Genomic DNA, 17331 nt, shown 5'->3' with positions numbered 1-17331 from the left:
TGACCTCCACAGGCACCCACACTCACATACACACACACACACACACACACACACACACACACACACAGAGTTTAAAATAAAAGCTTCTTATGAATCTTCCTACTACTTTATGTTTCCTATCTGCTGACAGGAAATCATCAGACGAGGTCCTGGGAGATGGCAGAGCTACAGATAAAAGATCCTTGAACTATGGCATACATGACTACCCACCGACTGCCCTCAGTAAAACTGGATCACGAACGTCAATCTATTTAACTTGTTAGCCACATGAGTTTGTTGTTGCTGCTGCTGTTGACCTAGAACAATCTTCCTGCCAAGCACTGGGACTAGAGGCATATACCTCCATGTCTGGCAACTCTATGGAATCTTTGTAAACCTCTTTGTATTTTTGCTGCAGTCCTTAATAAAGGCACAGAAGAAGACACATTTTTTTCTGTGTCTCTGGGATGAGAGAGCAAGTGCTGGAACTGTGGGGCTTTCTAACGAGAGGAATGAGCATCTTTAGTAGTGTGTGAGAACCACAGAACCCTCATGCTGGTACATAATACATTTATTTAGCAAAAGCTTAGACTTTCTCTGCATGAAGACATCAAGGAGAGGACAGAGAGGCCCTTAGCTGGAGAGAGTCCCTCCAGGGCAGCAGGCTGCATTTCTCCCAGACCAGTCATCCCTCAGCCAATACCAGCAGGAGCACATTGACACTAGACTTTCATCAGTGTTTTAAAGGGTTCTCTGAAAGAGAAAAATCGTTAAATCGTTAGACACCAGTATCCCTGGAAGCAAATCCATATCCAAACAACAATGCCCCCCGAGCTTAAGAAGAATGATAGAAATCCTGGGTAGTATCAGGAGCTGCCCTTTTCAAAGTCAGCTTTCTGAGTCAGCAAGATGGCTCAGCAGATAAGAGACCAAAGTTGTAGCCCAAGGACCCCAGAGATAGATAGAAGAGAACAGTTCTCACAAGGTGCCCTGTGACTTGCACACACATATACTGTGGTACATATGAGTGTGCATAGACACTAAATAAACAAACTTTAAAACAGACTGAAGCGATTTCCCCAAAAAGGTTTGCTGATTGACAGCTGGATACAAGATCTTCTAAGGACTGGCTGAGAAAAAAGAGCCAGTAATCAGATTCTTTGGACAAAAGAGGGACATATGACCTGGTGGGCGATGTGTGAGAAGAAAAGAAAGTGAATGATCATGGTGGAAAAGATAAAAATAAAACAGCCAGTGCCTTGGCTTCTTGGTTAATGGCGCCTGGATTTAGAGATAGGAGGGTTCCTTGCTTTACCTGGTTGTTTCTGTTGGCTGGAATTTAGGCGACTGAAATTTCTTGCAACTTGTAAACAGTGGATTGACTGGTGTCTGAGGAGCAGAACTCAAGCGTGCTCACGCCCGCACCTCTGACCCCAGGCCACTCACTCGTTGTTCAGACAGATGTTTCCGCAGTACGTCCAGCAGCACGTGTAGTTTGGACTCACACATTTCCGTACCTTCGTACATCTTTTCCCGCAAAACCTGGTCGGAGGCTGTACCCAGCACTGATCGATCTCTTCAAGTTCATCTGGAATCAAGACGCTAGAGGTTGGCGGGGTCCCTTACTCATAATGCGCAGCAGACCCCCTTTCCAACCGAGCAAACCCCTCTGGAGCTTGGACGTCCCATGCCAGGAAGGATCTCTGCCTTCTGTGAGAAATCCCTCCCAGTTCTAACCAGTCCCTCCACGAGACAGCATCCTCGGGTGACATACATTCCTTCTTCCCATGTGTCACCAGGGCACTGGTGGGGTCCTGGGTCCTGAAGATCGGACCTGGGACATCTTCCCAATACACAGCGCCTGACCAAGTTTATACTGATTAAAAAAAAAAAAAAAACTTAGATTTCAGAGCCTACAATCTCATTGAGTTCTGATTCTAGACCCAACTTGCAGAATGGGAAAACTGAGCCAGAGACAATAGAAACCTCACTTTCTACTTTTCCATTTGCTCTCTATCAAAAGTCACTAAAATATACACACCTCAATCCATACCTTTGCTGTCCCGAAACTTTTCTGCTCAGTCTCTCCAATGCGCCCACTATCTTAGCACCTATACATGACTTTCTAAGGGATTCTCCTTTATTTTCTCCATTTCTTTCAGGTTCTAACTGCTCTCAAACAAAAGATGGATGTGTCTGATATCACCATTATGATGTTTGTTGGTGTCTCACCTAGCAAAAGCATGGAAATTTTTGGAAATATGAGTGCCAAGTCCTGCTTGGCCATGTTTAAGGGACAGAGTGACACGGCTCCTGCTCCTGGCACAAAGCCAGCAGGTCGTGGGCCTCCACAAGTATCTATGGTTGCTCTGATTTTTAATTTTTTGTGTGTGGTGTGTCTATGTCTGCATGGTGTATGCGTGTGCATGTGGGCATGTGCATACCACGGCACACGTGTGGAAGCCAAAGGACAGCATTCGAGAGTTCTCTCCACTGTACATTTCAGAGATTAAACTCAGGATGTGGGTCTCTGACCTTCTGGAAGCTGATTTTGATAATTCAGCTCTGACAGATAAGCCAGGGCAGAACCCTCCTATTTCCATCCCGTTGCTGCCGTGTTTACCCTTGAGGCTTCCGAGAACATGCAGAAACATCACAGTCAGTGGTGATACAGTGAGGAGGAGGAACCAGAGCTTCATGGCAGACCGTGCATTCACAGGAAGACAAATCTTCACCCACTGCTGCTAGAAGCAGAAAAGAAAGGAAGGCAAACTGGATACGGAGAAGGACACGCCAGTGAATGGTGGTTCCTTGTCCCGCCCTTCCTGTGCCTGCCCTGCCCCCACATTTACCAGTTCTCTCATCTTCCCTGAAGCCGCTTCCTGTCTCATAAGACACGTCCCTTCCTTTGTGAAATTACTTCTTTTTAGAATACATTTCTTACTCTAAGAAAAAAACAAATTCTTAGACTATATAATTTTTTAAATAATACAAAGAGGAAACAGAGACATATCAATAATTCCTCTATCTGATAACAGCCATCCAGTATATGTGTAAACTTTTACATTCTTTTCGTCATTTTATGAAATTAGGAAATCAAGCATCCTGATGCTTTACTTAGAAACATGTGTAACATGTTAAAGCTTCATAATGTATGTATGGAGGGAGGTACAAATGCAGAAGTACTTTTGTTTTTTTAAATACACCGCTGCACAGTGTTTCAGTGACTTTTGTTTGTGTTTCCTGAGGACGCGCTGTGTTAGGGTGAGCCACAGACCCTGACACTCTGCCCCGCCTTCTGCTAGTTTCAGTAACTTGTACGTGTGTTTTCTAAAGACACCACTGTGCATTGTTAAGTTCACACACTCTAACTCTCTGATCTGCCATGTCTTTCTCGTTCAGTTAGCATCTCGGTGCCACGCCATTGAGCACACCGCTCTGGGTAATGTGTAGAAAGTAGACCTGGTTGAGCTCCCGTACTCACAATTGAACGGAAACAACTATTATCACCCGTCTAAGAGTGTTCATCAGACACACAAGACTGTTTGAATTCATTGCATCAAAGTGAAGTGTCAGTTTTCAGTGATTTCAGAATTCAGTAGCCACGTGTAAGTTAGAGCCACTGCATGAACAGTTCATAGGACACATCCATAATCAGAAAAACCTTTACTGACCAATGCTTATCGACAGGCAGCTACCAAAAAGTCTCACAGGAAAGTAAGTGTACGGCCAGAGTTCATTAAAAGGTGAAGTTTCAGGCCTGAAGATGAAGTATGACACAGGGGTTAAGAACACATACTTCTCTTCCAGAGGACCTGAGTTCAATCCCCAGTATCCATGGTAAGTGGTTAACAACCTCTTCTATCTCTGGCTCCAGGAGATCTGACTCCCTCTTCTGGTTCGAGGGCACCTGAATTCACATGCACGAGCTCCCCCACACTCATATACATTTAGTCAGTAAATAAAGCAAAAATCTTTGGAAGAATAAAAGTAAAATTGCCCCAGGCCTGTGTTTGTATACACACACACACACACACACACACACGTACTCATATACATGGGAGTTGTGAGCAATCATGTTGGTCAGCTTCTACTTTTTTCAGTGTATGTGTGGGTATTTTACGTGCATGTAGGTCTGATACTTGCGGAAGCTAAAAGACCGTGTTGGATCCCCTAGTATTAGGGCTATAGACAGCTGTGAGCTCCCCGGTGTGTGCTGGGAATCAAAGCTGATTCTTCTGGAGACGTATTTAACTGCTGAGCCATCTCTCCAGCCTCATCCAGCTTCTACTCTGAGACACTTGTACCTGCCTGCAAGCGTCTCTGTTCAGAACCCACAGCCCACTATCTCGCCTCCGTGTGGCCAGACGATGGAAATAATGACATTTTGAGACTCCATGTACCACTTGGCATTATTCGTACTAAAAATACAGCTTTGTTGGTGAGGCTTCAGGCCAAGGGGAAGCTACCATAAGTATAGTAGACTTCCAGAAATTTCACAGATAAGTTACTTGCAGCTAGCAGGTAAGTTGCATCTAACAGTGGCAGGTGGTCCATTCCTTGAGGATCTGGGGGTGAGGAGGGGTTCCTGTGAAACCACCACCACACGGCAAGGCAGGTATACAATATGCTCTATCATCCTCTTGCAGACTTGGGAGTGAGGCGTGAGCATAGGTTGGGTGTGGACTCCTGGCTCTTCCTCCGGCATCTAGGACAATGCATATAGTGATACAACCTGCTGAAAGCCATCGTTTCTTTGAAGTGGCTTATTTGTATTAAAATATTATCCTAGACCAGTGTTGTGAATCTGTTTATTTAAAGACCTCACTCTTTTCTCTTCATCTTTTTAATATTTACTTTTTATTTTATTTATATGTTGTATATATTATTTATATATATAATATATAAATAAAGCATATAAGATATACCATATATTATACATTTTATTTATATGTGTGTTCACATTCACACAGGCACACAGAGGACACAGGATTCCCTGAGCTGCCTGGTGTAGACGCTGGGAAGCCACCTCCAGTTCTCTTAGCTGCTGCGCCCTCTCTCCAGCTTCTGCTCTGTCTTTCCCTTACTCTTTAACAATTCCATAACTGTGCAAAATGTATCTCAGTCATACCCACTGCCCAATCCTGCCCCCACTCCCTTGACACATCTTCCCACCTTCTTTCCCTGTCCTTCTCTGGGGATCGGGAGACCCCCTGAATGCTATCAGTGTTGCATGCTGGAATGCTAACCGGCATTATTGGCTAGACCTTGATTTGGCAGCCATTACTGCAGTCAAGTCCTGAGTCTGACGGCCACGACTATGTTGTGTCGAGGAGACAATATCTCAAAGCACTATTTTCCATCCTCTTACATTTCACCAACCCTCTCTTCTACGATGTGAAGGTGGGGTGTTAATATAGATGCCCCATCTGGGGCTAAGCACTCAACGGTCACTCCTTCTCAGCTCTTTGACTGGCTCTGAGTCTCTGCCGTAACCACTACAGAAGTTTCTCTGGCCAATGTTAAAAGCAACACAAATCTAAGGCCTCATCCCTTAAATCAAATGATTTATTTTTTATTTTTACTTTCCGTATATGCACTGCATAGATGCATGTGCACAAGAAGAGGGATTCAGATCCCTCGGAGCTGGGGTTCCAGATGGTTGTGAGCCACACAACCCAGACATTAGAAGGGAGCTCCAGTCCCTCTAGAACAGTAGTCTGATTAAACCACTGAGGTACTTCTCCAGACCCCTGACACCTCATTCTTACTTTAAACACCTTGGCCCTGGAAAAGGTTCTCTTGATCCTGGCGATGCCCAATGCCCTTCCTTGCACACCTCTTAATCATCCCAGAGAAGGAAAGCAAGGGCACCACCAACCCATATCACAGGGATGATGTTGACACAATTCCAAGCTGGCCAGAAAACCCATGCTTCACACGCCCTTCAGACTGACAGTGCTTCTGTCCTGATTTGGAATGGAGCACCAAAAGAACAGAAAAACAGAGGTTTGGTGGCTTGTAAGTTAGGATGACTTTTGTGGCAGCAGGCTTTGGGGTTCAGTCCAGGAGCTATGTGTAGGCTGTATCACAGACTATTCCTTTGGCATTCTCCCAACGGAAAGTCCTGGACTGTGTTGACACAGATAGCGCCTCTGTGTGGGCTGGGGACATTGTGTGCCTGTCACAGCTCTATCTCCAACCCAGAATTCCTCAACCACAGGGCACGGAGTCTTTTTCTGAAACATCTGAGTTTAACTACAGGAAGGGCGTCAAAGGCACCTGTGTCTGTTGGTAGCGATGTTTTGAGAAATGGTCTCACCATGTAGCCCAGGTTTTGCCTGGAACTCATGGCAATCCTCTTGCCTCAGCCTCCTGAGTGTTAGAGTTACAGGATCATATCTATTTTTGTGTCACGATCTTTTACTTCGCATCCTGCTCAGTATTGGTTCTCCTTCGATGGTCCAAGTACAAACGCCCTCCAGGTTTTACAGAGGTAAAGAAACTGGCCAGGAAAGATGCTTATAAAAGCTAAACGGGCATCTAGCAAAACATGAAGGAAATGGAGTGATCAACCCTACGGTCCGGATCTTGCCACAGAATCGTTGCTTGGTGGGTGGGGAAGTTGGTTCACCAAATACCACAGAGAAACACAATAGGAATTGGAGAGGTGGTGCAGTGGGTGAGAGTTTGCTGGGCAAGCATGGGACCTGAATTCAGATCCCAGCACTCACATTTTTTAAAAATCCTAGCAGTACCACATAGACCTGTAACCCCAATGTTACAGTCAGATGGGCAAAAGAATTATTAGTTTCTGCGGTCACATAGCCGGGATAAAAATGGCAACCTCCAAGTTCAGTGAAAGACCCCTATATCAAGGGGATCAGGTAGGGAGTGACAGAGAAGAGTACCCAATGTCTTCTTCTACCCCCTACTCCCCCCCCACCTCTCTCTCTCTCACACACACACACACACTCACACACAAACACACACACATACATACCGAGGCCTAGCACTCTCAAAGAGCGGACTCCTCTCAAACTTGGCCTACAGGATTACAGATGTGTGTGTGTATGAGCACTGGTGCTCTGCACACTATGTGCTAAGACTCCACACACTTGGCCAAGGAGGATGAACCAGTACAAAGACAGGAACCCCGAGTACACCAGTGTGGGAACACACTGAGGGGGAACTGAATGAGGAGGGAACTGGTACCTGCTGTGGTTTGTAGTCTGTTCTCCAAAGGTTTCCTGTGCTGGAGTCGTGGTCCCCAGAGTAGCAATTGTGAGCACAATACAACCTTTAAGAGCTGGGGCCAGCATGGCTCCAGCTGTATACGTAGGGGAGGATGACAGTGTCAGACATAGGTGGGTGAGGAAGTCCTTGGTCCAGTGAAAGCTGGACGCCCTAGTGTGGGGGAAATTATGGGTGGGGAGGTGAGAGTGGGAGGGTGGGTGGGGGCATATCCTCATGGAGGCAGGAGGGGAGATGGGATAGGGGTTTCCTGGGTTGGGGGGGGGGGAAGGGGATTACATCTGAAATGTAAATAAAATATCCAATAAAAAAAATCTAAGAAAAAAAAGAGGTGGAGCCAAGCCAGTGATAGGTAGGTTCTCTGGTATGCAAAGATGGGGGTGGGGAGTATGAAGGTGAACATATTGGGGACTGAGAATTCAGAGGCGGTGGACGGAGGTTGTGAATGGATAGGATTGATACACACTATACACAAGTATAAGTTGTCAGAGGATAAATTGATGTACACTATAGACAGGTATGAAGTTGTCAGAGGATAAAGGAAAGATATTTTTAAAAGCCAAGAACAAAAATCAGAGTCTTTACGGTGCTGCCAGATGGATCTGGATGTGGAGACAGCTGCCACCTCCTTGGCGCTCCTCAGTCTCTGCTCACCCCTTCCTTGTCTGTCGCCCACAGCCCCACCTTGCCCAGCCTTGAGCACTTTGCAGAACAGCGTGAATTAGGACCAGTGCTTGACAGTGTGTGTGTGTGTGTGTGTGTGACATAAGTGAAGGGAGCGACGGTTACAGGGTTAAATAAAAAGGGTGGAAGATGGGTCACAAAATGACTGAGCCAAAATGTGACTCTGTGTGACATGCCTGGGGAGACTGAGGTAACAGCGTAGCAGGACTCGAGGCTGGAGAGGAAGTTCAGTGGTAATGAGCATGCAATGCTCTCATAGAGGAGCCAGGTCCTCCCCCCGTGGTAGGCTGTTCCCAACTGTGTATAATGTTAGTTCCAGGGGATCTGATGTCTTGGTGTCACATGTGACACACACAGAGTAAGTCTTGTTTAAAAGGAGTCTATTATAACTGGTGAGAGTATAGACTTCTTAGCTATTATTATATTTCCTTTGCCCCATAAAAATAGTTTATGACTAAAAACAAAAACAAAAAACAAAATAAATTGTTTATTTCTCTTCATGTGTATAGTGCATGCATGTGTGCACATATATGTGTACGCTTGTGCATTTGCATGTGGACACTAGAGGTAGACATCAGAGTGTCTTACCAACACTAAAACTCACAGCTTCAGCTCCAGACAGCCCAGCAAGATTCTGAGAGCCTTCTGTTTCTACCAACAATCCCGGTTCTGGCTCACAGACATTTGCCTCCAGGCCAGCTTTTACCTGAAAACACTTAACCCAATACTCTATCTCCGGAGCCCTAAATTAAATATTTCATGAGGAAATTATGTTAGGGTAAAGAGGGAGCTGATTACGAGAAAGGCGATCTCATTTATGAGAAAAGCCACATAGAAAAGGTCAAGGGGCGAGAAAAGGGGAAGAAACAGGTCGGTTACTGCTCTCTGCCTTCATTTGGCCAGCAGAGGCAGCAGAGAGGCCCCGTCCTGCTGTGGGGAAGTCTGCCATCCAGACTAGGTCTAAGATCACCGCCGGGGTCACAGCTATGCTGTCCAGGACTCTGCTGCTCATCTTTGGTGTGCTGTTGCTGCTGTCCCCAGCCCAGGGAGGGATCCAGCGAAAACGGAAATATGAAGGTAGGTGATTGGATGGGGTGGGTATGTGGATAGCAAGCAAGGAGCGACGGAGAACAGATCCAGAAGGGATATGACTGCATACTCTGCTCCTCTCCAGCACTGTCTAGACTCTGGGTGGTCACAGCCATTCAGCTACGGTTCCAGACTCAGTGGTAAGGTGCACAGTGAATTCCTGCCCTTTGTTCCAAAGATCCAGAAACAAATGGTGGTGAAAGGAGCCTCATGGCTGAAAATCCAAGGGACAGATGAGACAGTTGTTCTTGAATGATGCATATTTGGGAGGACTAAACTCACAGAGATACTGGAAGAGGGGTGTAGAAATGGGCATAGGTGCAGAAAACAAAGCATTGATCATGAAAGGGGTAGGGATGGAGTTGCCACCTGGGGTGGGTTAGGGCTAGGGTAAATGACAAAAGGGACAGGATACTGGACAGCAAGGCAGCAGAGGAAACAGAGAGGCTGGAGGCCAATCTGTTAGCTTCACGGACCCTGAGAATTTTGAAGAGTTAAGAGGGTTCGAGAACTACCTCCAGTTTCTACGAGCTGAGTAAGAGTATACAATTCACAGAGATGATGACTTGGAGAGACCGGTCGTGGATGTATGAGGAAGAGGAGCCCAGACACTAATAGCTGTAGGGAGGTGGTGAGATTATCACAGGGCATGAGATTTAAACAACTGATCAGCAGGACTGAGCACAAAGAAAAGTTTCCTGGAAAAAAATCCAGGCATTGCGTGAATGTTTAGCGTATTGCAGGAACTTTAAGCCCAAGTGGGATTCTCTCCAGGTAGCCACTCTCCTCACCTACCTGTTCTTGCCCCTTTTCAGTAGCACAAGGTCATGTCGAGATCAAAGAGTGTGAGAGGAAGCCCAAATGGTATCTGTGCCGTCGCCATTGTGAAGCCGACCGAGACTGCCAAGCGAATAACATATGCTGCTCCGCCATGTGCGGCAATGTGTGCATGAACCTGTTGGATAACAATGTGTGGAAGATGCCTGTCACCCCTCCCCCTGACATTGTCTACTCAGGGAGTGGGTCCCCAGCCAGCTTCGAAGGAGATATGGTTCTGTTCACATTTACCGAGCCATCTGTGTCATCTGTGCCATCTGTGTCACCATCTGTGTCACCATCTGTGTCGCCATCTGTGTCGCCATCTGTGTCATCTGTGACATCTGTGTCATCTGTGTCATCATCTGTGTCATCTGTGACATCATCTGTGTCATCTGTGACATCATCTGTGTCATCTGTGTCATCATCTGTATCGTCTGTGTCATCTTTCACCGCTACAACTGAAAAATAAACCAGAACAAAGATTGCAGCACTTGCGCTAAGCACATACACTGTTAATAATCACTTAAGCCCGATGCGCTCCTCACGGCTCTCATTCTTCCCACCCTCACCCCCTCCAGCACACAAAACCAGCCCTACCACAGCAGACTGCTCCTGCACAGCATGCCACAGTCCTATAGAGAACATCCCTTGCCTTGGGGTCACAAAGACCTTTAAGCGTCATACAGGTAGAGATTTAAAAGAAAACTCTAAGGTAGAAGGTGGGAGTTCCCCTCCCTCCCCAACCCCCATGCCCTCCCTGTCCCTCACCAAAGACGATTTCCTCTCTTTAGCCCTGGTCACATCCACCTGCTCCTGGTGCTCTCCTTCTAAGATTCATTTACAATGAAGGCAGTCAATCCAGGGAAATCAGGCGATATGGTTAAGCCTAGGGGAGAGTGACAGGGTCTCACGTGATTGGAGGAGGGTGCTTCCTCTGAACTCTTTCTGTTCACTTTTTTTTCACATGCCTACATCAGATCTCCTCTTGTTCATCACTGAGGTATATGGACACACTGGTGCTGGGGCCTGGGTTGCGGTTTGAGACTCCAGTGACTTCCTTAGCTGGATGATCCCCACCAACCCCAAACCACCCTCTTTTTTGACTCTTCTTTTGATCCACAGGCGTATCAGAAAAAGGGGGAAACAGGTGGTTGGTGTTGATATTGCAGAAAATGTTTTGGCAAAAGGTAGCTATGTGACTTGCCCATATGCTACAGGTAGTAGACATTAGTAACTAGGTGTACTAATTCCCTCCTACTCTGTGTAATCAAAACCCCCCCCCGTAATGACTCTGGTGCTAAATAGAAGATTCAGTCACTTGTGGCTGTATGAGTTAGCATACATAAGGCAGCTAACCTAGAAAGGCTATGCTCACAAACACAGGTTGGAATTTAAGACTGGGAGGTGGCTGCGCGGGTTTGTGACATTTGACAAGATTGGAGCATTATAGCAGGAGAACACATCAGGAACTAGGAAGGGGAGGGAAGAGAGAGGGGGGAGGGTAGGAGAGAGAGGTGGGGAGAGAGAGTGATCCACAGTTTCAGGGGTAACACCTTAGAGCCTAAGAATCTCTCCCTGGGACCTACCAATAAATGTTCCCAGAACACTCCAATAGCACCAAGCCACATGGACCTTTGGAGGATGTGTTCACCAGTCCAGCAGGGAACACTTGGGACAATGCATCAAATATAAAGAGAATTTGAGTAATCAGGTCAGGCCCAGAGACAACATCCAGTGCTCTTTCTGGGTCATTTAATGGAGGACATAACAAAATAAATCTTATATGTCAAACCAGAGCCTCTGGGCTAACCTGATAAGCATCACAGGGCTCTGGGGCTTTACTTTCATTTTGAATTTTAACAAGGGGGCTCTAGGGAAAAGATTATGATCAACCAACATGGATGCTGGAGGCATGGAGGCAGTGAGAGCGCACTCTTCTGGATATCTTGAATTATAGCGTTATGCGGCTTGAACCAGACGCCTGATGGAAACCACATAAGAGAGGGAAGACATTTGGCTAAAGTTTTAGTGATGCCGTCATGGTGGGGCAGAGACAGTGAAAGCAGTTTACATCTTGGTTCCAAGGAAGCCAACAACTGTACTCCAAGAAGGGGCAGAGCAAGAACTAGCTCAAGTGTGCACTTCACTCCCAGTGACCAGGTTCACCCAATGTAAGCCATCCTTGGGCCTTCAGCACCAACCGAAGAAGCCAATGTATCATTCAAATCAAGGGTCAGATCCACTCATTAAACCAGAGGCCTCAAGACCTAACTGTCTCTGGAAATAGCATCAAAAAAAATCTCCCTGGAAATTTGCTTTCTTAATTAATATCCTGGTCATTTGTCAAGGCCATCAAGCTGACAGTTAAGATCAATTGTCATGGGGAGGTGAGACTCCTGAGAATTTGAGCCTGCTGACTCAAATTTGATCTCCACATCCCAAAGTTGGTTGAGCAATTTTTTTCCTCAGAAAATCATGTTGATTTTTTCATCCTAATTTGTTCTTTGACAATGTCATACATGTAATGACTGGTCTCATTCCTCCTCCAACTCTGTGCATCCTTTAATTCCCTCCCCCTACCCTGTGCATCCTTTAATTGGGGGCCCCCGCCGGGTGCATGGTCTGCTATTTCCCTCCCCACCCCCACCATATTCTTACCTATCATCAAGTCACCTCCCACTTTCATGGCACTTGTTTTGTGATCCACTGAAGTTTCCCATGGGTGTCATGTGAACATGCGTGTAGAGCTACCCATGGCACTTTGATGTTTTTGTTTGTTTGTTTTCAATACATCCCAACAACAGTTCCCTCTCTCCCGTTCCTCCTACGCCCCCACCACATTTTACTTTAAGTATGTGTACTATAGGATGTTGTGAGCACCCAGAGCAAGTACTCAACTAAACTCAGGTCCTCTGCAAGAGCAGCACATGCTCTTAATGGTAAGCCATCTCTCCCAGCTCCTGCGTGTTGCACTTTTTATTGTAATGGTGAGTTTTATGCCAACTTGACACAAGCTAGAGTCACTGGGAAGGAGGAGATCTTAATTGGGAAAATGCCTCCATAAGATCTGGCTGTAAGACATTTTCTCAACTAGTGATTGATGGGGGAGAGCCCTGCTCATTGTGGGTGGGGCCATCCCTGGGCTGGTGGTCCTGGATTCTATAAGAAAGCAGGCTGAGAAAGCCATGAGGAGTAAGCCAGTAAGCGGCACCCCTCCATGGCCTCTGCATCAGCTCCTGCCTCCAGGTTCCCGCCCTGCTTGAGTTCCTGTCCTGACTTTCCTTTCATGATAAACTGTGATGTCGAAGGGTAAGCCAAATTAACCCTTTCCTCCCCCAATGCTCTTTTCAGTCATGGTGATTCACCACAGCAATTAGGAAACCAAACTGAGACATTTATCAAAGTTTTGTTTCGCTTCTGAAACATGATCGTGTCAGTTTGGTCTTAAGATACATAGATTTCCATGTGTGGCCTGTGACACCCTCATGATGAATGATCTTCTCCCCAGGTGAGACCTGGTTTGTTAGTGTTTTGCATCTACTCAAGGTAGAGTAGGGCAGGCTCAGATTCTGCCTGGCTGCAACCTAGAATCATTCAGATTTAGGCCAAAAAAAAAACAAAAAACAAAAAACATGGGTGTGACTTGTAGCTGTGTCCCCTGGGGCTGGCCCGACGACTGTGTATTCAGAGTGATGATCTAACCCCTCCTGGATACTGGGTTCTCTGGAGCCATCCCAGAACTAAGATGCCTAAGTGTAGTTGTGGAGTCTGGGTTCAGCTCTGGAGTCTAGAGACAGGCTTGAGATTTGAGTGTGCTGGGATAAGGGCTTGACAAGCTATATAGCTTGAAGAAAGTGTGTGTGCAGGAGCCCATCTGGTATTTAAGGCCAGGGCTGCTGACTCTTCATAAGATACGCCTGAAACCTACAGCCAAAGGAAGTATCTTAGAACTGCATCCTTTAACCCATGTTGACAAGCCTAGACAGTGGACTCAGAGGTGCTACCTGAGTACATAGGGGTTCAATGGTCAGCCTTGTGCTGGTGTGAGCCTTACGCCTAGAAAAAACTGCTATTGACTGTGGTCTAGAACTAGAGCCTAGAGGCCAATTAGCCATATAAAGAAATCACTGAGGGATGGCCTAACATTAGCCTGAAGCTGGGGGTGTGTGGGAATGGCCTGGTCCTACGGCAAGCCCAAAGGAGCCATCCAGGTTGTCCTAGATCCTTGAGATATGGTATCTCTCTGGCGTCCAAAGCTCAGTCTGAAGTTGCTGGCCTTGGGGTGAAGGGTCTAGCATAGCATGTTGAGAGACTAAAGACAGTATCTGTATAGAACATCACGAGGCCTGGGTCCACAGGCCTATGCAGATAAACCTGGTCCTGAGAGCAGCCTGGGGACTGTTGCCATTGGAGATAACTAGCATTCAAAGAGGTCGTCAGCCTTTGATGAAGGCTTCCTTGTAATTGTTCCCCCAATAGTTAGAAACCTGGCTCCTGCCATCTGCCACTGACTCGTTCGTTCCTGTTTGATGTAACATAAAGAGTTACTTCCATATACCTAAAAAGAAAAATTATAAAAGTCATGATCTTTAAAAATATAAAATGAGGTCTGGAGAGATGGCTCAGTGGTTAAGAGCACTGACTGTTCTTCCAGAGGTTCTGAATTCAATTCCCAGAAACCACATGGTGGCTCAAAGCCATCTGTAATGGGATCTGATGCCCTCTTCTGGTGTGTCTGAAGACATGACAGTGTACTCACATATAATAAATAAATAATTCTTTAAAGAATAAAAGGGGTCATTGACAATTTCTCACATTGAAATGGTGCCTGAGAAAGTTCATATGAATAAATTTTAAGTAACATAAGGTGACAAAATCCCCACAATGAGGAATTATAAGAAACACCATTAAGAGTTGGAGAGGAACCTGGTGTGGTGGCACATTTATCCCAGCACTTGGGAGGCAGAAACAGGTAGGTTGCTGTGAGTTCAAGGCCAGCCTGGTCTACACAGTGAGGTCCAGGACAGCCAAGGCTGTGTAGAAAGACCCTGTCTTTAAAAAAAAAGAAAAGAAAAGAAAAGAAAGAAAGAAAGAAAGAGAGAGAGAGAGAGAGAGAGAGAGAGAAAGAAAGAAAGAAAGAAAGAAAGAAAGAAAGAAAGAAAGAAAGAAAGAAAGAAGCACGGGGCGGTCCTTCTGCACATATGTAACAGTTGGTGATGGTGGTTTGAATAAGTTGGTCTCCGTAGACTCATGCGTTTGAATGCTTGGCCCATGGGGAGTGGCACTGTGAGAAGGTGTGGCCTTGTTGGAGTGGGTGTGGCTTTGTTGGATGAAGTGTGTCACTGTAGGGGTGGACTTGGAGGTCTCTGAGCTCATGCTCTGCCTAATGTGGAATCAGAGTGTCCGATGGCTGCCTGCAGAAGATAGTCTCTTCTTGGCTGTCTCAGTGAGGGTTTTCCTGCTGTGAGCAGACACCACGACTGAGGCAACTCCTATAAAGGAAAACATTTAATTGGGGCTGGCTTATAGGTTCAGAGGTTCAGACCATTATCATCAAGGCGGGAGCATGGCAGCATCCAGGCAGGCATGGTGCAGGAGGAGCTGAGAGTTTTACATCTTCATCTGAAGGCAGAACACTGGCTTCCAGGAAGCTAGGGTGAGGGTCTTAAGCCCAAGCCCAGAGTGACACACCTACTCCAACAAGGCCACACCTACTCCAACAAGGCCACACCTACTCCAACAAGGCCACACCTACTCCAACAAGGCCACACCTACTCCAACAAGGCCACACCCTCTAATAGTGCTACTCCCTGGACTGAGCATATACAAACCGTCACACTGGCTTTGGATCAAGATGTAGAACTCCAGCTCCTCCAGCACCATGCCTGCCCGGATGCTGCAATGGTGATAACAGACTGAACCGCTGAACCTGTAAGCCAGCCCCAATTAAATGTTGTCCATTATCAGAGTAAATTGCCTTGGTCATGTTGTTTCTCTTCACAGCAATAAATCCCAAACTAAGACAGTCGTGCAGCTGGGTCTTCATGTGGGACTTTTAAAGCAGGAGCAGGACTATCTCTGACTACAGTGCCTGCCTTCAGATCCCTTTCTCCTAGCTGGGCTGCCTAGGCTAGCCTCAACAGAAGAAGATGTGCCCAGTCTTACTGCAACTTGATACGCAAGGTTGTTTGATATCCGTGGGAGGCCTCCCATCTCCTGAGAACCAACGGAGTAAGGGCGGATGGGGGGATGGGAGGTGAGAGGGAGGGACTGGGAAGAGAGGAAGGAGGGACGCTGTAGTTGGGATATAAAGTAATAAATAACTTAATTAAAAACAAAGAATAGAAGGACTTTGAAAGAAGAAGGGATTTGGTGGGAATGGAGAGGAGCTCCGAGATGGTAATAGGACTTTGGTCAAATAACATGATATAAATATGAAATTGTAAAAGAATAAATAATTTCTAAAGCCAGGTATTCAAGAGGAATCACAGAGTGATGTGAGGAGAAATAAGAAGGAGACACTGGGGCCAGTCTGTTCATAAGGGTTTATTTTTCAAGTGTGTTTGCCTTGTTACCCCCCAGTAAACACAGCATTTCTAAAAGTCACCACCAGCCATGTTCTGAAGTCTCTCAAGCATCTGCTAGCCCACGTGAGGTCGGGACGGCGAGAAGTCAGGGTCATTTCTTTCTTTCAAAAAATTTCTGTGAAAGAGAACGTTTAGGTTCTCAGAGAAATAAAGTCTCTAAGAAACTAACCTTCATCCTCAAGCTGCGGCCCAGTTCCCTCTGGCTGACACCCGCCATGGTGGACGCCGGGGCCTGACCACTTCTGGGTAGACGAGGCTCGGGTTCACTAAGAGACCACTGAGGTCAATGTGTCCACAGAAAAGTCAAACTATGGAGTCAATGGTTACAAACGCAGATGAACTAGGAAGCAGGCATTTTAAGAAGGCGGGCCTTTATATCAAGTTCCAGGACAGCCAGGGCTATGCTATATAGAGAAACCCTGTATGAAATAAAATAAAATAAAATAAAATAAAATAAAATAAAATAAAATAAAATAAAATAAGGGCTCTAAACTGGTGTCTCATTTCATGTACCAGTAATTTGCCTCTCTCTCTCTCTCTCTCTCTCTCTCTCTCTCTCTCTGTATCCCCCTCTCTGTGTGTGTGTCTGTATATGTATCTACATGTCTGCCTGTTTATGTGTTGGTCAGTGTGTCTAGATCTATGTGTATGTGTGTGTGTGTGTCTGGATGTGCTTCTGTGTGTGGAAGAATGTGTCTATATGTGTATATGTCTCTGTCTGTCTGTTCATGTCTATTGGGAGTGCATGTGGATGTGTCTGTGTGTGTTTGTGTCTGTGTGAATGTGTATTTGTGTGTGTATGAGTGCCTGTCTATGTGGGCATATGTCTGTGTGTGTGTGCCTGTGTCTGTGTGTGTCTGTGTCTGTGTGTATGCCTGTGTCTGTGTGTGTATGCTTGTGTCTATGTGTGTGCCTGTGT

At 46.2% G+C, this 17331-nt stretch overlaps 3 protein-coding genes across 3 annotated transcripts in view; 1 reads left to right on the top strand and 2 right to left on the bottom strand.

The window, feature by feature from the left end:
* Positions 1-530: 530 nt before the first annotated feature.
* LOC114622911 (protein WFDC9) lies at positions 531-7262 on the bottom strand. Its single transcript, XM_028769480.1, has 4 exons — positions 7195-7262; positions 2603-2720; positions 1426-1567; positions 531-732 (listed from the first exon to the last, which is right to left on the bottom strand). Exons 2-4 carry the CDS (start codon positions 2676-2678, stop codon positions 702-704), a joined length of 249 nt encoding a protein of 82 aa, XP_028625313.1. The 5' UTR covers positions 2679-2720; positions 7195-7262; the 3' UTR covers positions 531-701.
* A 1609-nt stretch (positions 7263-8871) lies between these two features.
* Wfdc10a (WAP four-disulfide core domain 10A) lies at positions 8872-10294 on the top strand. The gene is made up of 2 exons (XM_028769773.1): positions 8872-8994; positions 9822-10294. The coding sequence occupies exons 1-2, from the start codon at positions 8904-8906 to the stop codon at positions 10292-10294; spliced, it is 564 nt and encodes a 187-aa protein (XP_028625606.1). The 5' UTR covers positions 8872-8903.
* Positions 10295-16354: 6060 nt separating this feature from the next.
* The window catches only part of LOC114622915 (protein WFDC11), a 10333-nt gene continuing 9356 nt past the window's right edge, over positions 16355-17331 (bottom strand). Inside the window, exon 5 of the mRNA XM_028769484.1 lies at positions 16355-16527. Within this exon, the coding sequence (XP_028625317.1) occupies positions 16504-16527 (24 nt within the window). The 3' untranslated portion in view covers positions 16355-16503. The remainder of the gene's footprint in view (positions 16528-17331) is intronic.

The sequence above is a fragment of the Grammomys surdaster genome, unplaced genomic scaffold (genome assembly GCF_004785775.1).
Source record: "Grammomys surdaster isolate TR1022 unplaced genomic scaffold, NIH_TR_1.0 193, whole genome shotgun sequence".
NCBI lineage: Eukaryota > Metazoa > Chordata > Mammalia > Rodentia > Muridae > Grammomys > Grammomys surdaster.
The sequence above is the reverse complement of the archived record's forward strand: the minus strand, read 5'-3'. Positions and strand labels throughout refer to the sequence as shown.